A 21,793-nucleotide genomic window follows, 5' to 3' on the forward strand; every position below is an offset into this window, starting at 1 on the left:
ATATTCCTGTCTAATAATACATCATTTGTATCAGTCTCTACACTTCTGGACTTGTGAACTTTTGGGATTATTTGGAATTTAATTCACAATACTGCATGTTTCTTTTAAATTTTCACTTTCTAATATAAGAAGTAAACTGCTTTTTGAATTTTACATTGTTTAAGACCATAGAATCATAGCACCATTATCTACAAAATGTGATTAAAGTCTTTTGCTGAGTGCATTTTTCTAAGTGCTACTTCTGAGGTCTGAATTATATACAGGTCTGAAGTAGTCAAGTGATATTTACATGTATTAAACACTTGTAGTTCTTCATTCTCCATTGATTCATTGCTAGCTAAATTTGTTATTTTGAAGTTAATAGTTGCACATCTGATATGTTCTAGTCAGTAATCAGCATTTGAATTCTACTATGTTTCGTTAGGGAAATCATTTTGACATTTGCATTCATTGCTAAATTTGACATTTTTAATAACTGGGTATTTCACACTCGGATATTCTAGTCATGAGTCTAATCATGTAGTCAATAGTCTATGGCTTAGAAAAAAAATTCTTTTAAACTTACTTTATTTTATTTCTTATAATAAAGGATAACATAAAACTTTATGTACTTATTCTTTGTTTATTACTTTTTGAAATATTAGAATAAAGCTTAATGTATTTATTCTTGGTTCATTACTTTTTGCAATATTGGAAAAGATCCATTTCAATATAATGAAATAGATTTAGAAATGATACCAGGAAGTGATTTTATGACTTCACTCTCACTTTGAAATATAGGAAACAATATCACAATATGTATCATACCTGTATTGTGATACATATTGTATTGATTCATGCATGTAGCCTCCTACACCTAACAAATAGTAACTTACAATCAGTTTGAAGAACATTTCAATGCATTGGACACAACGATTTCTTTTATGAAGTCACAATATCATTTATAATACTGCCACAAGATGTAACATAATAACATTAATACGATATGGACTTGTGAAATATCATGTCAGATACATCATGTGATAATGTACTTGCTAATTAAAACTCATGTCTAACTGCAATAAGGCAAACATTGCCATATTTTCATTACTTTTAGGCACATTTAGTAGCTGCAATGAAAACAAATTATGCAGTTTTCTTTGATGCAAACCTTTGGTTCACAAGCAAGTATTAGATAATAATATATGCATTCTGCATGAGTTTAGGCAAATTTTATGATTGCAGCTTACCTTTTCCTCAAAGAATTTTTGTTCCATTCTGGAAATAGTGGCTTTATGTTCCCTGTTGGCATTGTACATGGATTCCTTAATCTGAGACAAAAAGCATTAATTTTAGCTCTGACTTGCAACACAGGAGAACAAGATATCTAAAATCTCATCACTGGAGTAATTCAGGAATATAATCTAGCAAATTAGGCTCAAGTAAGAGAAAGTAGTAACATTTGCAAAAAACTCTATACATTCTTGGTTTCAAAGACAGTTCTTTTATTGGAAGACATTTGTCTATAAAAACTTTTAAACTGATTCTAAATCTAATAATATATGTACTTACTCATAAAATTTAAAACATTTTACAATATTTATTAAAATTAAATATTTTTAGGACTCTTGATTTCAACACTGAATAGTTTATACATGTAAATATCTATAATACCATCAATTAAGTGATGAAACAAATCACTGCAAATTCCCTGATTCTAAGAGTATTCAAAGTTTTATTTTAAAAAAACATAGCTACACACAATGCTAAATCTTACTCTTTGACCTGATGATCACATACTGGCTGCCATGTATAGCTTATAATGTACAAATCATTACATTAACCCACAAAACCCAAACTCATTTAAGAGGCATAATGAAATGATTTCATTCAATATTTATGTTAACACACATCGTCCAATTCTTTCTGTATCTGTCCCCTTTTTCTTCGAAATTCCTTGACCAGCTTCAGCTCACTCTGCATGACCTCAACCTCCCGGTTCTTTTCAGCAAGTTTCTCATCTAGCTCATTGATCTGCTTGCTAAAATCCTCCACAATGTTTTCTTTCTCTTTCCTGTGTTCCTTCTTCTGGTCTCGAATCTGTTGTTGGAACCGCTCAATCTGTTCAAGAGACCAAAACAATGTATCATTTTCTATTCAATGTGAAATAAATATTAATTGCCAAGTCATACCCCTGAATTAATAGGTTTTAGAAGCATTACTTTATATTCTGACTAAAAGTGTTGACAATCACTTATGCAAAGAGGTCAACTTGCTGTGTAGGAACCATTATTTTCTGATTAGATTTACCAAGAATTTGACCACTGACCTTTACATTCACAATCTACAGGCTTCTATATTATCCAAATTGATAGCTAGCCACAAAGTTTGGTAATGGATCTTAGTATCTTACTCTAAAAGAAGTTATTATGCAAAATTCTTTTCAGCGATAATGACATTGACATTTAACCTATTGACCCACAAACCAATAGGACTCTTCCATACCTTAAGTGCTCTCCACAAAGGTACATGGTGTAGAACTAAAGTTACAAAGTAAAAACAAATCATTTTTCTTCTTTCAGACAGTGACCTTGACTATTTTGAGCCCCAAGCATTTTTCTTACCCAAAGTGTAAGTCATCATACATGCTATTCTAAGGCAGAAGGACAAAAATACTGTTTTAAAGACTGTCTGCTGCACACACTGTTTTGTTTACTTATTATGGAAACCTGCCAAAACCAATCTACTAGGGATCAGAACTATTGTAGCATTACAATGACTGATGCATTATGGATGCATGGCTGGATTAAGAAGTCTAAACTGTGTACATGCTTAACTGATTACTGTACTGTTATAATATTGAGAGTTTCAGGCCAAATCCAGGATTTGGTTTGAGTATTATAAGTAACAGAGGGCTTAAAGATGATCTATCATGACTTTTGAATGTCTGATTAAAAACTGGCCGACCGTTGGTTGAGATGAAAAGGAGACACTGACTAAAATACAATTTCAGCAGAAACAGCTGAGTCAGTATTTTGATTGGTTGCCTCCTTTAATTGTAACTATATGATTTTTAAAAGGAATATTTAGGGGCAGCTCTTATACTTTTTTTCCTAAAGTCATGTCAAATGGCAAAACATTATCTTTCTCCTAATGCTAAGAAAACCCAAAATAAGAAACATGAGGCTCAGGAATGAATCTAAGCATAACACATGAACTTCTTCTTCTGGGTGAATTTAACTTGGAAGAGAGTTGGAGTTTCAAGATAGTGAGATGTACTCTTATTAAACTTAACATCTTGATGAGATCTGAGTTCAGGACATGGGTTTTTCTGAAAAACCAGGTTGCCCTAATTTCTAATTGGCTAGTTGCTAAAGTAGTTGACCATGCTGACAAAGTTAGATTGATCCAGAATGAATATTTGGCTCTCATCCATTTCTGTATTACATCTTAGTTTTTTATATAACGGGGGATTTACTGAAAAATATTAATTCCTAACATAAACACCAGTCTTAGAGGAGAAATTCAGTCATGATCATTTGATCAATAGAACATCTGTTTCACTGAAGACTGGCTTGCAATGACAGTAATCAGTAAAACATCTGTTTCACTAATCCCTGGTTTGCAATGATATGACAGTAATTAATAGAACATCTGTTTCACTGAAGACTGGCTTGCAATAACATGACAGTAATCAATAGAACATCTGTTTCACTAAAGACTGGCTTGCAATCCAATGACTAATTGACAGAATATCTATTTCACTGAAAGACTGGCTGACAATGACAGCAATTAATTTAGATAAAATCCTGTTATTTCCAAAACTGTAATTGTTACTTTCCATATTTCTTCCAATTCATACTGATTCAATGTCATGATAACATTCTGAACCAAGTTTAACTGATTCTTGAAAAGCTAAGAAAGGTTTAGAATGAAAATTACTAATTAACTGAAAAAGAATTTAACAATCATGATTTTTTTATAAATAACACAATAAATATGCTTGCAGGAAAAAGATTGACAGTAAAGTAACATGAAAAATTGATAACAGTTAGTGGCTTTTCTTAGGACAAATGTGCATGAAAAATCTCATCAACTGTGTCTCTTTACTTTTTCAAAAATTAAGTAAATTTGAACTGAAAGACTTCTGCAAATGTACCATGATCTCTGATCTGTCAAATATGCAGTAAATTTGAATTAAAACTCATCTGCAACTGTACCATGCTTTCTTATTTGGAAAATATAAAAACTTACAGCAGTAAAATCCAAAAGTACTATCATAAATTTCAAAACCATACTTACATCAGGACTCCCTCCATGATGCAGAATTATATTTTGCTATTTTTTAGAAACTTTCTGAAAAGTGTTTAAGAATGGGAATATCAGTTTTGTATTTAAGATCTTGGGGACATTGTGGTTTTAATATGACAAATATCAATTTTATCAGCTTCAATAATTCATTGTTGGTAAAACTCAATGTGCCACAGCCAAACAACCTTTACCACCCTCCAACCCACAAGCACCAGGTACAATCCCATCAATGTTTTGGAATTGTGTGAATCACTCTTTCTGTTGTATAGAAGTTATTTTGCTAATAATTTTTTTATCATGTATAATGATTTGCAGTTTGTTACCCTGCTAAATGAGCAATAGGAGTGCTTTGCGTGTGGTAACTTGTACTTGATAGTATTGTTATTACTTTGTGTGTGGTAACTTGTACTTGATAGTAATGTTATTAGTTTGTGTGTGGTAACTTGTACTTGATAGTATTGTTATTACTGCCACACAGTTTGACTCAAAAAAAACAGTACATACTGTTTGACTTGGTACTAGAGACAAAAGCAAATCAGTGATGAAGTGTAGCTTTTTATAGAGCATCTTAACCCTTTACCTCATAGAGTATATGGCATTTTAGGCATTCAATACACATGTAGCAAAGTTACCCAGTGCAGTGCGCTATAAATAGAACACCTGTTACCTATTCGACTCCATACACATAGGCCTGCCTGTTAAATGTTAAGCAATATAGTGTATGTTATGTTTAATAGCAATTTTAACCATTTTACATTTTTTGGTACACATCTATTATGTATGGAAAAATTTAAGAGCAAAGTCCATCATTATAGCTGTGTAATTATTTTTCATGGAAGAATTTTGTATGTGCTTTAAAATCCGGAGAGAACTCGTTCACTGTCAAGTCAGTGAAGCTGTGTGACCAACCATAGCTGCCATTTCTCATACTCGAAATTTACAAGTATTTTGTCTGTGTCTCCATCACTAGGTCATCTGAATTTTATAATTTATAAAAATTAATTGCTGCCTACATCAATATCAGAGCCTTTACCTAAGTTATTGAAGCTTTCATAGTTGTGATTCTAATCGTGAAAACTTTGTAAGTACTGAACAAAATCCGTGACCTCCATTTTGGAGAGAGGAGAATATGACCCAGTTACTTTAAATAGCAGATTTCGACCAGAGCATAAACAGTGACCACGTGATCTGATGTACTGGTCATTCGCAGAAATGAATGTGGTTATCTAATAGGGGTTTTTCCCTGAAGGTGGCGCTATGAAAACTTGCTTAAAATGGCTGATGTTTACAGCAGAAGTCAAAAGATGCTTTCATGTGAATGGAGTAGAGACGTCAAAAGGCGCTTTCATGCGAATGGAGTAGAGGCGTCCAAAGGCAATTGCATGAAGTAAAGGGTTAACACATATTTATCAGGAAAAAATTGTACATATGCAGTATGGCAAGACCTTGCCCTATGTACATACTGTATGCATTATGGCAAGACCTTGCCGAGGCTATATACATATGTATTATGACAAAGCCGAATGTACAGATGGATTATGACAACACCTCATTGTATGTACATATTTATTATGACAAGACCTCACTGTATGTACATATTTATTATGACAAGACTGCACTGTATGTACATATGTATTATGACAAGACCCCACTGTATGTACCTATTTATTATGACAAGACCCCACTGTATATACATACGTATTATGACAAGACCTCGCCCTATTTGAAATACAGAGCAAGAAACTCAACTCTGATCTCAAAGTCTCAATCAGTCATGTATTATTAGTAAAAAGTCAATAACATCAAATGTTCAGAGCTTTTCATAACATTGGTTTCTCTACTAGCATGATTAATTTCATTCATGTAGGAATATATTTATTCACAGTATCATATCTGAATTTTTAGTTTAAGCTTGAGGTTGTGTTTGTGCTCAAAGTTTCATGAATATGGGTCTTAAATCATTATCTAATAAGAGGCCTGAACCATGATTAATATAGGGACTACATCATTTTTAATAAGAGGCCTGAACCTTTATTCTGAAATGTTTTGACCTTTTGACTTTGATGTTCAAATTCCGGTACAAAATGTATAGATGTCAATGATTCACAAATTTATATCAAATAAAGTTAGAACACCATCAAACCCAGGTTATTTTTACAGTTCTGAACTTATATTACTATACTAGCTGGCACAATGTTGATAATACAGATGTGCTTCAAGTTTACTCTCTATAACCTGGGGTTCTGAGCATGTTAGTTTGAATTTTGTAATACATAGCTCGGGTTATAAGTATGACTGCAAAACAATCCCATTCTACAAATGTCCTGACTTTCTGACCTTCAAAAAAACAGAGAAATAAATTATAGCTGAATATGGCTTAAACCTGATTGTCTTTCTCCGTGTCCTGTTTCTTGAGGTATGTGATGACATCAATGGTGTCCCTCTCAGTCTGTAGCATTTTTGTCTGGAGGGCATCATTTTCCAGCATGACAAGCTTGGCATTTTCTCTACAGGATGACAACATTATATATTCCTGATGTGATCTTATATTCATTCTATATAAGTAGTTAACTTACGAGGTGCAGGTTGCGAAGAAGTCTTAAAATTGTTTTGATTCATAAACCTATGCACAATATATTCCTCTGAAGAAAGTTTCTATGTTTTAAACATGATAAAGGCTTTTGTAAATAAAACAATGATGCTAGTTAAGGAAAGACATATACATTTACTCCTATAGTATAAACAACATGCATATTTGAATTTACAGGTATGTAGTATGTACCAAATATATAATCTTTAATGAAATACCTGCACTTTTAATATTTAATGTTAATTGGATCATTTTAAATGAAAAAAAATAAACAAAATCATCTAGTTTCAATACCTATAAACCTTTTTGTGATGTTGCTATTAGCAATGATGCCGCATTGAACCACTGTGACATCAAGAAAGCCATTATGACATTAAAATAACCTAGGGGTGGAAGGGATTTTAAAAATGGCCACAATTTACATCTGAGGTGTTTATCTATCATGTAACAACTAATCCAGATGACACTCCAATTGATTCTGCAGTTAAAGCAACTACCTGTATTCATTTTTGGCTCTTTCAGCTACATCTAATCTGGCCTCCCAAACCAGAGAGTTGGCTGCAGCTAGTTTGACAACAGATTCTCCCTTATTGGTCTTTTTCCCTCCCTTGCCCTTCTTCCTGAAATATATAGAATTAATCTTTTCTGAATAAAACAGAAAAAGACATGGTATGATGTTTTGTTGCTACAACACCCTCTAATTCATATAGTTATAACACAAAATTTACAAACCAATTTCCATGATCTGAAATTATTTTGGTACATAGATATTCCAATATGCTGAAACATGGCTGTAATGTTATTTGTTATTGAAGAATAACTGTAGAAGGTGTTCTACACTATCCATTAAATAAAAGACATCAATACAGCTAGGAAGAGGAGTAAAGACTGCCATGAAAGTATTTTTCCCATGGAAGATAAACCCTAGTGAATGTATAACATAAACCAGCTGTTGGTGTGCATCAATTCTAATCCAATGTGGAATATCTGATTACTTTTACTGTCAAGTGATATTTCAAAGCTACTTAGATTAAGGCTCACATTACAATGGCCATGATCACAAATTATGTGGGTGTGTAACAAACAAATGTTATGACAATGTTATGATAATGTTAGCTAAATGAATAACGTATAGAGATCTGTGCATTAGAATTGATAATGGAACAAAGCATCTAAGGGTAGATCATTGAACAAGGCATCTATTGGTATATTCTGGGACAATGCCTGTAAGGGGGATAATGGGACAATGCATGTAAGGGTGGATAATTGAACAATGCATCTATGGGTGTATTCTGGGACAATGCATGTTAGGGTGGATAATGGGGCAATGCATGTAAGGGTGGATAATGGAACAGTGCATCAAAGGGTGTATTCTGGGACAATGCATGTAAGGGTGGATAATGGGACAATGAATCTAAACATATATATCGGGACAATGCATCTAAAGGTTAATTCTGGGACAATGCATCTAAGTGTGTATTCTGGCACAATGCGTGTAAGGGTGGATTCTGGGACAATGCATGTAAGGGTGTATTCTGGGACAATGCATGTAAGGGTATATTCTGGGACAGTGCATGTAAGGGTGGATTCTGAGACAAAGCATCTAAGCATATATACTGGGTCAATGCATGTAAGGGTGGATAATGGGACAATGCATCTAAGCATATATACTGGGATAATGCACATAAGGGTATATTCTGGGACAATGCATGTAAGGATGGATTCTCGGACAATGCATCTAAGGGTGTATTCTGAGACAATGTATGTAAGGGTGGGTTCGGGGACAATGCATCTAAGGGTGTATAAAGGAACAACACTTCTAACTGTGTATTCTGCAACAATATATCTAAAGGTATATAATGGGACAAAGCATTTAAAGGTGGATAATAGGACAATGCATCTGACAGCTGATTATGGAACACTGCATCTAAGGATGGAATGAAAATGTTTAGGGGATAAAAAAACATTCAAATTATTGATGTTAATGGTGGCGTAAAAAAAGCTGTAGTATGGGAGAATACATCTGAGTGCAAAGCCCTTAACTGAAACATATTACCATGAAATTACAACAAAAAAAGGAACAGATGAGAATACAATTTACACATATGAAATACCTGACAGATGAGAGTACAATTTACACATATGAAATACCTGACAGATGAGAATACAATTTACACATATGAAATACCTGACAGATGAGAATACAATTTACACATATGAAATACCTGACAGATGAGAATACAATTTACACATATGAAATACCTGACAGATGAGAATACAATTTACACATATGAAATACCTGACAGATGAGAATACAATTTACACATATGAAATACCTGAGAAAATGGATGAACTACTTAATGCTTAAGTACTATCAAAATTTTCTATAGGCATTTTTGTTGTTTTCTAAATTCATAGATTTAAGAAATGAAGGTTCTACTGTTGCTCAAATGGATAAAATTATATTGTTTTTAAATTTGTCAGTGGTTTTGTAGTAACTAAGAAATCTACATGAATACATACATCATCAAGCTGACTAAAGAGGAGCTTTCTATCCGTCATATCAACTTATTAAATTTCAGGTTACACATGATGAACGAAAGATGTAAAATATCAACTGTACACTTGCCACTCAGTCATGTTTTATATAAAAGAACTGGTCTATGTAGTTGATTAACTAGCATTGCTAGTGACAACTGACAAAGTATAGTGGAGATATGCATATTAGCTTTTTATTATTGCAAAGCTAGAAGTGGATATGAAGCTACCAACTGAAATTCATGCAATCTAGCCGTCATCATTTATTGCCACTGCAATATATAATCATCTGATTCTACATGACAACATCAGCAACAAACACAGATCAGCAATATCATTCCCACCCCACAGAAATCCGTTTTTAGTTCACTAAAAACAGAATAAATACAGAGTAGCATGTTTACTATAATCAGCTGTCCTAAGCATTAGTATATTTTGATCAATAGAAATTTGTCAGATATAAATATCAACATCATACAGGCAATAGTCAATAGAAAAAATAATTGAATTCTTGGCAAGCTGCTGTAACCTTGACCTTAGCATTTGACAAGACACATATCTTCAATGATCTTTCTAGTGAAATGGTATAAATATCTTTAATTATACTGCAAAAACGTGGCAACATATATTACAACTTTAGGCTCAAGAAAACACCACTACTGTACCCCATCACTTTAATGTATCCAATAGTAAGTGTCAATACTACATTTCCTCACTAGCTAAAGACAGATGATACAATTCTAATTACATTCTGTCAGGTATTTTCAACATAATTAAAAATAAATATGTCAGAATAAATGTTGTTGTTGTTGTTGTTGTGGGGTATAATGCCATTTTTTCAGCACACAATAGGCTATATATGGCAGCCAGTATTAATGGTGGAGGAAGAACCCGGGAAAACCCCGGAAAGAACCACCAACCCACGAGAAGCTACTGGCAAGCTTTCTCACATACCCACATTGTCCGAATCCGAGACTCGAACCCATGCAGACAGAGGTGAGATGGCAGTGATCCATAACGGAGAGTGCTTTAGACCACTCGGGGCCCCCAGAATAAATGTCTTGTCTACAAAATATATAATTATTACTGTGGTTTACATACAAAAGCTACCAACTCTTTTTTGGGTACAACATTTAATGCAATAGACTCTCTCTCTCTCTCTCTCTCTCTCTCTCTCTATATATATATATATATATATATATATATATATATATATATATATATATATCAAACTAGACAAATATAATTAGACTTGGCAAACAAAATGGATCTCATTAGTAATGGAAAATAGCCAAATTACTCTGCAAAATTAGTCAGACATCATAACTGTTTAGCAACTTCTTTATTTTATTGATCAATAAGAGTGATTTTGAATACAAAAATCAATCAAACCAAATATTTGCATAATAAATATAAACTAATCATCCGTCAAGTACATTTTGAAATACTAGCATCCCACTAACCTTTCTCATACATCTAAGAGTCACTTTTAAAGAACTTTTGTTCATGTTAGAGCAGGTATGTTTCTGCTATAATAATTTTGCATTGTGAGACAAGTCCTCCTTAAAATAATAATAATAATAATAATAATAATAATAATGACCTTATTTAAAGAGGGTAACACAAATAGCTAAGAACTAATATACCTTGAGGACTTCATACAAAGGAATTTATTTATTTTAACTGCATCTCTGAAGCCACAGGATATATTGGGTTTGGAAGAAGGAAACAGAGTGGGCATTTCTAATCTCAACTGGAATACTATTCCAGAACAAAGTTCCAGAGTTTCGGAAACTTTTTAAAAATAATTCCTTGTTTGGTTTGGGAATTTCATACTGTTTGGAAGACATGGATCGCAGATGGGGAATATTACCAGGTAGCCTATATTGGAATAGTGATTGTAAATATTCAGGAGCACTATTATTAAATTGGCTTTTCTCAAATGGATTTGGTCTTTAACAGGTAACAGTTTTAACTTATCAGCTTAATTTTGTTTCCATGGCCTGTGATGATTTAAATATTTATTTTTCATGTAAATAACTTACTACATACACTGCACACATGTAGGTGGTGATGCTCCTTATGCCCACTGGTGACACTGGTACTAATTTGCCTCTAAGTCACACCTACTAAGATGTCATTAAACTTACTCAGCCTTCACAGGTTCTGCAGTTACAGTTATAATATCAAATGGTATGGACTGACTGTAGACAATGCAAATAAATGCAAATAAAAGTAATGGATTATTATTTTTATAAAGTTTTAATATTTCTGTATACAGGTTTGAACTATTCAGTTAAATTTAAATATCCATGAGATTTGAGACAATATCAGAACTGAGCCCGTGTGAATGAGAAAAAGGATCCTACCAAGAATGTAGCAGATGAACTCTTGAACATTTTTGGTATGTTTGGTGAAAAACACCCAACTGTGGCAAAAATGACACATTCCTAAGATAAAAAACTTTCAACAATAATATGCTACATGGAAGATAACTTATGGATTTATAGTCATTCCGAACAAACAAAGAAGGTTTGGTCAGCATTGACAGAACATTTTCCCTAGGTAAATGCTTTGTTACAACTACTGTTTACAAGTGCCACAAAGTTGTTAGAAAAAGGAACAGGGGAACCCCAATACTTCTAGGCCTTTAATGTTACACTGGGAGGGAAAAACAGCAAACGTACTACAGGTTATTTGCTCATTTGCATCGAATAATAGGTACTGAAACTAAAAATGCAGAAATGGATGACAAAAAGGCCATGACTAACATGATTGACCTTGCTTTTACTATTATGAAGAGAAAACTTTCTACAAAACATATTAAGGATAAAATGATGGATAAAATACTTTAATCAAGTGAGAAGGAGGTTGTAACTCATATTTGGTGAAACTAGCTTCAGCAGATGAATCTGCTATGTTTAACGAAAGAAATGTATCAATGAAAGAAACCTTGCACGAAAATGGTCATTATGACCTCTTGGTGTATTATGAGAAACACATACAAAATAAACTTGCAGAGCATGTAGTTTTAAAACCAGATGAATTGTGGATGAACAACAACACAGAAAGTATGTACTTTCATCTAAAAATCAAAAAAGACTGGGAATCTGAAAAGAACAGATTTTCTAGTAGGGAAAATCTATGAATGTAGTTAAAGTCTAAATGGTGGATATAAGACAGGCTGTACATGGAATAGGAAATTAAAGTATAGCTAAGAAAAAAGCCCATCTAAAAAGAGAAGTAGAGAAATTGACACTATATCAGAAGTTCCTAAGGATCAGAAAATTGGTCAAAATTCATTTAATGACTTCTTCAAATGGTATGTACACCTTACACAAAACTACTAAGACTGGCACAGAAGCTCAGCCACTTTACAAGATGACACTCCAACTGAAATGCAAGAAAGTAGACTCAAATGTGTTATACATTGTAAGGCAGTACACTTTTGTTGAACAGGACTTGAATGAATTTTAATATACTACAATGAATGGATTAGTTATGAAAAAATATTAGTTTAAAGAGTTGCTAAACTAAAAGGTTAGTGTGCACTTAGTTATACTGACAATGCACTGATCTTAGTAAAAGAAGTAAAGAATAAATAAAAAAACTGATGAAATAGACCAAGTTCATACTTTGTTACAAATTATGAAGTAACAATATGATGTTAAGCAATATTTTTTAAGCTAGACTTAAAAATGTTTTAAACATAAATAATTATGCAAATAAAAATGTAAATTTTGTTACTTGAAAACAAATCTGATGAACATGCATATTTTTATGCATGTATGTATGGCTTTTTATGTATATTACATATGCATTTGAGTATGCTATTAAATTTCTTCATATCTATGATGAATTATTAATATCAAACTACTTTTTCAGTTATTTTAAACTTGTTTTGTTCCAGACATTAGCTTGTGCAGCATTTAATATAATGTTAATAAACACAATGTTCAACTTGGCTACAGTTTATAGTTGTTTGTCTTTGCATATGTCGGGGTATATTTGTATATTTTTGTGTGTCTTTGTATGTCCTTGCATGTCTTTGCACACACACACACACACGTGTACATACACACGTGTACATACACACACCACAGTTGTAGTACTGGAAGATCGAAGATTGTCAAATATAGTTTCAAGGGGTAGCCAACGAAAATTTTTAAAAGAAAAATTAAGATGGACCCCTAAAATATACTTCATTTTTAAGGCCAATAGTATACCTACAAAATTTGATTTGAACTCTGACTTTCACTGAAATAAATCGTTACTGCTGCATCATACGATTCACCATCGAAACATACCCCTTCTTTCCCTTCTTCCCCTTTTTTCCTTTCTTCGGCATGATACTTGAAGTCGATAGCTGGCAATAGGGACGAAGAGTTTAACAAGTACAGAATTAGAACATGGCAGCCATTTATTGACATTGTTATGACAACTCTACTCTCTAAGAGCAATTAATTTTATTCAGTTTTAGAAGAGACATTCTTCCTAAAATATATTTGAGTTTGATTTTATTTTAATACTTTGAGATGATTAATATATAATACTTATTACAAGTCAAATTTTACTTGAATATTTACTTTGTTTTGAGAGTAAAGCAGAACCCAAAAAAGTGAAGAGAGCAGTTCACCGTTCCCTTTATAAACATAACTCAAGGTTTCTTTTTTTATTATTAACATCAAATATCAATATAATCATTAACAGTTCTTTTATTTATCCATGTCGCTGAAATGAATACCATTTTAAAAATGTGACGGACACGTGAGACTAAAAATTAACCAATTTCTGTTCCTGTTCCAGTTTTCGATGACCGGTGTATTTGGTATTGAACTAACTTGATGAGCAATTGACAGGACAGTTCTGCTCATAATACTTTATTTCTACCTTCTAAAAATTGAAAACTTTTTTATTTATCATTCTGTAGCACTATGTGCGATAACTATCTGATTTTATACTAGAATGATATATCGCGGGTCTTAAAGTTAGCGATTGGCAAATTACTTCAGTTAGTAAATAAAGTGACTGACCCACATAATATTATATATGTCTATTTGGTGTTCTTTGCTCTGTGTTAAAATATATTTAATTTCCAGTTTACATAAGCTGAGTATGGAAAAAGATCGATAAATAGACGCCACGTAGATTCTAGGTTATACAAGGGCCATTACTCTGATATGGCATGTTTTGAAAAAGTCATAATAATGGGTGCATTTTTAAAATGGTGTTCTCACCAACAGTTCCACCATTTTCCAGAAAGAAAAATGGTGATGCAGATTTAGAAACTTATGGTCATCCAGTGTATATAAGATAAGCACACAGTAGGTGGTACTATGGAGAAGATTGCTGAAAACCTTGAAATACCATTATACCAAAGGATTATGATATCATAGGAACATACCATATACTATGTATTTTTCTGTTTTTAGTAGTCAGTATTTATTACTAGCCATCACTTTATTGAACATATGCAAATGTCATAGTGGACATTTCCAGCAGAAAAGGACATGATAGTTGTAACTCTATCTTTTCACGATAAATCAAGTTAGCATCCTGATTCATGCACCCATTGACCTTTTCACTCCAGGTAATTTCACCCTAATACACATTCATCTTGAGCCATTTTGCAATTAAATAACAAAATCTTAGATACTTTGATATGAACTACAAGCAAAAACCAGAGATATTCCTATTCCATCAGTTGTTTATTTTTTTGTCAGTCATTGGCTTGAATATGCAGTGATTGCCTCCAGCCTGGGTGCCATCCAGCACCTACCATTTGAGTAAACATTATTTGTACTTTGGTATATGTACATTTTGTTCATGCAGGTGCTCAGTTTGCCCTCAATAATTGATGTCTGTTGAACAAATTATTTTTATAGAGTATTTTACTGAAGTGAAGTCAGCAATGAAAATACCATTGGTAGAGCAAAAGAATCCCACATTAAATAATGGGTTGGGAGAGATTAAACTTGACTAAATATCTTGTTTGTTTGCTGTTAATGATTTTATAGTATTATGATTAATTGGCCTGTCTCACTGAATATCAGTAAGGTTATCAGTGGATTGATATTCATTTAAAAAGGAATGTAGAGAGGATATAAAAATGATACTGTAACATGAATACATTTTCCAGGATATTTAACAATGGGACAGGTTGCTTGTTGACCACAAGGGCTGTAAAAAATACTCCAAAAATATTACAGAAAACAAACATAATTAAAGACTTGTGATGTTCAAAGGCATTCTGAAGTTATATAAGTGACTGTAAATTAGCAATAAGTGTTGACTGAATGAGCAAACAAAACTTGATAACCAATCAGCACAGTTATGATTAGAATCTATATCAGCCGAGTTTACCTTGACCAAAACCCTTTGACACTTGTCCTCAGATGAACACTTCAGTCATAAACTTTTGTATCTTTATGCTGTTCTTATATCTCTACTTTTTATGTACTAAATCTATAAAACATTAATATTAACTTAATAACTGATACATATACAGTAAAAAATAAAAGCAAAAATATTGGACCAATTTTCATTCACAGTTTTAACCAGAATTTAATCATCCAGATGATCAATTATTCAAATGAAATCTGTGTCAAATTATTCAAATGAAATCCGTGTCAAATTATTCAAATGAAATCCGTGTCCTCCAATTGGTCTAGATAAGCTTTGTTTATTTCAAAAGTTACACAATACATGTAGTTGCAATATTGAAAACAATTGGAATTCATTGACAAGTGTTTCAAATAAGATTTCATAGCAATCTTATCTGTATTGATACAAGACTTATTAGCACAGTTTGCTGCCTGTAAATAAGCTCAGAAGGAAAGTATCACATGTGTAGATCATAGTGCATCTTTGTAATAATAATAATAATGATAACTGTTATTTGATACGCAATTGAAAAATTAATTATTTTATGTTTATTATTATTATTATTATTATTATTATTGTTATTATAAAAACTTAACTGGAAGTCAGGTTCAAACCCTGGCAGTCATACCAAAGACTTACAAAAATGGTACTCACAGCTGCCTCACTAGGAGCTCAGCATTAAGAGGGATTTTAGGACTGGTCAGCCTGGTGTGAGGATAATGTGATCGGGTGTGACATAATGCTACATATCTGTGGCATGATTCTCCAGTGCTAGATGTCACAGTATACTGCCACACTGTAGATATCATAGCAATGTGACTGATTTTTTTTTAAAGCTACGTTAAAAATCCAAATCACACACACACACAGCATACGTTTTATGAGAATAACTCAAGTAGTGAACACAGTACAGAGCTTCCCATGTAGAGTATTTACATACAACACAATGGTTCTGAGTCTGCCTACATCAGTGATCATAATCCAAAGCTTACCAGTGAGCCCTGACTGTAGTATTACACACAACACAATAGTCCTGTGAATTGACCACTATCTACATCAGTGAGCCCTGACTTGAGTATCACACTCAACACAAAAGTCCTGTGAGTCAACCAGTATCTACATCAGTGGTCACAGTCCAATACTTTCCAGTGAGCCTTGACTTTAGTGTTTCTCGCAACACAAAAGCCTGATATAACTAATTTACACAAAACTTAAAATGCAAAATAATCTGGAGCTAGTATAGACAGTAATGCAATGTTTTACGACAGAGAAGATAACAAATTGAGTATGATTTTAATCTATCCATTAGTACAAGATTACAAATTGAGTATGATTTTAATCTATCCATTAGTACAAGATTACAAACTGAGTATTATTTTATACTGTCCATTAGTAAATTTCCTTTATTATTACTTAATCCCTTTGATGATTCTGATGACACACCCGAGTGATTGTTGATATGTGTTCTGCTGAACTGATAATCATGGAGCTTATTTACTTATAGATGTCAAGAATGGGATATATTTATTTTTTCAATATATTTTTTTCAACATGATGGGCATTCTTTACAGAGACAAATCAAAGTTTCAATTCTATTTATTCTGTTATTTTAATCTTAAGAATCATTTCAATACTGTTTTGTTTTATATTTATTTTGTGTGATCTAAAAAAGACATGCAAGAAATATGTACTGATACAGTGTGAAAACATTTTATACTGTTGGCTGCCAAGTCCCATTTATATAATGGTTATTGAAAGGGTGGGTAAAGCAGCCAAAATTTCCAAATGAAGATTCCATATACTGACTTCAGATATTGTACAAATCAGCATGTTCATCATACATGGGAAAATAATTATATGGAATGAAAATTCCGCAGACATACTTAAGAACACCATATCGTTTGTTGCAAAGCTGAGGGATGAACCTTGACTTGACTGCATTCCATGCCAGTATCCACTGACAGTGGTACACATTTTTATTAAGTGTGTCAACTTCAACTCTGTGAGACAGAAATATCCTCATGTGAACCACAAGAAGAAACAGTGTGATGATGTATCACCTGAGACAATCTTGTTCTTTTTGTGGAACTTAAGTTTATATCTAACACTTTTTGATCACATGTATGAATACCTTCCAGTGATTACAGCAAGACATATCAGGCCCATAATCTTTAATATTTAACATTGTTCTTGGTAGTGTATTTGGCATTATCCCTAAATTAAGTTTTATTCAGTGTTTGCAGGATTCGCAGTATATCTCTAAATTAAGTTTTGTTCAGTGTGAATGTATCCGACAGTAATATAAAATTAAGTTTTGTTCAGTGTTAGCACAGTTTGGCAGTATCCAAAAATTAAATTTTATTTAGTTTTTGTGTGTTTGGCAATATCCCTAAACAAAGTTTTTTTTAACCGTGTGTCGAGCAGTATATCTAAAATTAAGTTTTATTCAGATTAATGTATCTGGCAGTATATATAAAATTAAGTTTTGTTCAGTCTTAGCACAATTTGCCATTATCCCTAAATCAAGTTTTATTTAGTGTTTGTGTATTTGGCAGTATCCTTATTTTAAATTTTATTCAGTGTTGGTGTGCCTGGCAGTATATCTAAAATTAAGTTATATTCAGTGTTAGCATATCTGGCAGTATATATAAAATTAAGTTTTGTTCAATGTTAGCACACTTTAGCAGTATCCCTAAATTATGTTTTATTCAGTGTTTGAGTGTTTTGCAGTATCCCTAAATTATGTTTTATTTCGTGTTTGTGTGTTTTGTAGTATCCCTGAATTATGTTTTATTCAGTGTTTGAGTATTTCGTATTATCCCTAAATTAAGTTTTATTCAGTGTTTGAGTGTTTTGTAGTATCCATTAAGTTGTTTTTTTTGGTATTATCTTGCTGGCAGTATCCCTAAATTAAGTTTTACTTGGTATTAGCATGCTTGCAGTATCCCTAAATTAAGTTTTATTCAGTGTTTAAGTGTTTGTAGTATCCCTAAATTAAGTTTTATTCAGTGTTTAAGTGTTTGCAGTATCCTTAAATTAAGTTTTATTTAGTTTCTGTGTGTCTGGCAGCATTACTAATTTAAGTTTTATTCAGTGCTTGTGTGTTTGACAGTACATCTAAAATTAAATTTTATTCTGAGTTACGTAAACTGTATTTGCTTGAGTTGTCCTTGCATATTTAGTGCTCGGTGTGATCATGCTTTTCAGGCTGAAAGTTGTGTTTTGATGTGATTTTGAAGGTATGCATAAATAAATTAGCCTAAAAATTTATTTTACATGCACATTCTATTTAAACTTAATCATGGTTAATTGTTTCTATGCTGATTCATAAGTTCTATTGAAACAGTGTATTCGGTATTTATCTAAATAACAGTATTGACATATTCTCTGCAATCCCATGCTTCCAGATGTCATGTCTGTGCATTGCTAAAGCTCTGATTTATGAATGCAAGAGGGGTGTCAAATGTTTACCATGGCCTACATACAGAATTTAATTTTTACAACACTTCACAAAAATGTTGGAAATTTTAACAGTATGTAAGACTTAAGCAAGTGATACAGAATTTTACTTCACTGACTAAACTTACCAAAAAGTTTACTTGACTTTCAACTTGTCCTGAGCATGCAGAGCAAATAAGTTTTTCAATGCTGTAAGAAGTCTCCTATTATGAAATTCTTGGTAGTGGTCCAGTGCTATGATCCAATGGCTTATTTTTATTGAACTTGATTGTCAGCTTCATCAAAGTCTGTGTACAATTTTATTGATGTACAGGAAAAGAAAAGCAGTAGATTTCAACACAGACTATGAGTTTATTACTGTATTCAGCTGTGTATAACACTAACCCAACACCAGGAAGATTGAGTTTATTACTGTATTTAAATGTGTATAACACCCAACACCAACAAGACTGAGTTATTACTGTATTTAACTGTGTATAACACACCCAACACCAAGAAGATTGAGTTTATTACTGCATTTAACTATGTATAACACTCACCGAACACCAACAAGACTGAGTTTATTACTATATTTGAATGTGTATAACACTCACCCGACACCAAGAAAATTGAGATTATTACTGTATTTAACTGTGTGTAACACTTACCCAACGCCAACAAGACAGTTTATTACTATATTTAACAATGTATAACACATGTATAGTAGCTGTTAATATAACATCCAGACTTCCCACATGCATGGTAACTATTAGTATAACATCCAGACTTCCCACATGCTTGATAAACGCTCATATGTGAAGATCAGTATCAGTGAGAAAAATTTAAAGGAATTATTGTCTTGCAATGATAAATATATGTCATCCTCATAAGGTTATACAAGTCTTATAACATCTGTTACTTATGGAAATATAACATTCACCATAACAGCAACTTGCTTTGTTCTTTAAAGGAAATATTGAGCCCTATATCCATAAAGTCATCTTGAAATGTTAAATATGATCTTGTTTCTTTTTCAGGCAGAACATTATATGGAATCCAAGTATATCTCAGCCTGAAGCAGGATTAAAATGTACATGTATCGCCAGAAAGTATTGACCATGTATCAGTTACGGGGAAGGCTTATTTTTCTTTTGATTGTGATAGTTATTATCTTTGTTTTTATTGTCTATCTTGGCCTTCCTAATGCGAGGAAGCCAGTGGAAGATTCGGAGCTAGACTTTCAGCCACCATCAGTGTTAAGAAGTAAATTTAGCAGAGTGACCACTAGGCCCCAAACCCAAAACAACACTGACGAATTATATGCAGTGATATTTGATGCAGGCAGTACTGGATCTAGAATTCACATTTTTAGATTTCAAATCTTATCAGGTAACATTTATTTACATATTTAGTGCACTTTAAACTTTAACACTCTATTTCTTACCAGGATGCATCACATATTGAATGTGTACCTTAGCACTCTAGTACCAATATGTATGTATGTTGACCGTAACACTCTGATACAAGGATGTATGTATATAATAAATGTATACTTTAACCGTCTGTTACCAGTATGCATGTTGGACGTTTTCTGTAACACTCTAGTACCAAGATGTATATAGATATTGTATGTGTACCTTAACACTCTAGTACCAAGATGTATATAGATATTGTATGTGTACCTTAACACTCTAGTACCAAAATGCATGTAGATATTGTGTGTACCTTAACACTACAGAGGTCTTGGGAACACTAAATTACACGTATCTGGATGCAGTTTGTTTTATCTGGGATGCAGAAAATCATTTATGCAGGAGTCCTCCATACACAGGCAATAGCTGAGCAGCAATTCATAAAGGCTTGCCAGTCCTGCTTCAGCCACTGCTGATTGGGAAAATGTGTTGATCAAGTGATTATTTTAGCTGGGCTGATATATGACAGAATTCAGTGGCTGAAAGGTCCCCAGACATACATATTGTCATTATAAAAGTACATCAAAAGAACATGATGCAATAGCAGTGTGGCAAGTTCAAAGACTGATTAGCTGCTGAGTGGTGGGAAAATGGGCTGATATTTACAATGACTGAATTCAGAGGCAGAAAGACCCAGAGATGTACATGTGGTCATTATAAGAGTACATCAGATGAACAAATTTACCTTTCATTATTGTGTTTGTTTCCTATTGTTACACTAGCAGAAAGAGTAGTGCATGTGACCTCAAAATCAATACATTGAGACTTAGTTAAAAATGCCATTAGCAAACTTTGGATAAGTATTTTGGCGTTATAACCGGAAAATTGATGAAGATTGTAATGAGATTCAGAAGAGTGCTGAATTTGCTAGAATAGTTTGGATGAAACAGTAGCCAAGTGTAAGAAAGTGTGTGATGCCTGGCTTAGTGTTTGGAATATGGCCTTTGCATGGATTGACAAAATTCAGTTTCACTGTAATGGATGAACAAGAGTTATATGTCAGTGGTGTAAAGAATTTGAAAAAATAAATTCAGTGACAACCACTGGTTATTTTCATTTTGACACTTAGCCACTTTAGGTA

General features: G+C 32.8%; 2 protein-coding genes across 2 annotated transcripts in view; one reads left to right on the forward strand and one right to left on the reverse strand.

Annotated features, from left to right (window-relative positions):
* LOC149804525 (basal body-orientation factor 1-like) overlaps window positions 1-13,857 on the reverse strand; it is a 43,758-nt gene extending 29,901 nt beyond the window's left edge. The window contains exons 1-5 of the mRNA XM_089941090.1: window positions 13,726-13,857; window positions 7,378-7,500; window positions 6,674-6,797; window positions 1,891-2,100; window positions 1,230-1,310 (exon numbers count right to left, since the gene is read on the reverse strand). Coding sequence (XP_089797216.1) covers window positions 1,230-1,310; window positions 1,891-2,100; window positions 6,674-6,797; window positions 7,378-7,500; window positions 13,726-13,766 — 579 coding nt within the window. The 5' untranslated portion in view covers window positions 13,767-13,857. The remainder of the gene's footprint in view (window positions 1-1,229; window positions 1,311-1,890; window positions 2,101-6,673; window positions 6,798-7,377; window positions 7,501-13,725) is intronic.
* Window positions 13,858-14,020: 163 nt separating this feature from the next.
* The window catches only part of LOC149804526 (ectonucleoside triphosphate diphosphohydrolase 5-like), a 91,088-nt gene continuing 83,315 nt past the window's right edge, over window positions 14,021-21,793 (forward strand). The window contains exons 1-2 of the mRNA XM_089941103.1: window positions 14,021-14,080; window positions 20,278-20,629. Coding sequence (XP_089797229.1) covers window positions 20,329-20,629 — 301 coding nt within the window. The 5' untranslated portion in view covers window positions 14,021-14,080; window positions 20,278-20,328. The remainder of the gene's footprint in view (window positions 14,081-20,277; window positions 20,630-21,793) is intronic.

Source organism: Sinohyriopsis cumingii, chromosome 2 (assembly GCF_028554795.1).
Source record: "Sinohyriopsis cumingii isolate HCF-2022 chromosome 2, ASM2855479v2, whole genome shotgun sequence".
Classification (NCBI taxonomy): Eukaryota; Metazoa; Mollusca; class Bivalvia; order Unionida; family Unionidae; genus Sinohyriopsis; species Sinohyriopsis cumingii.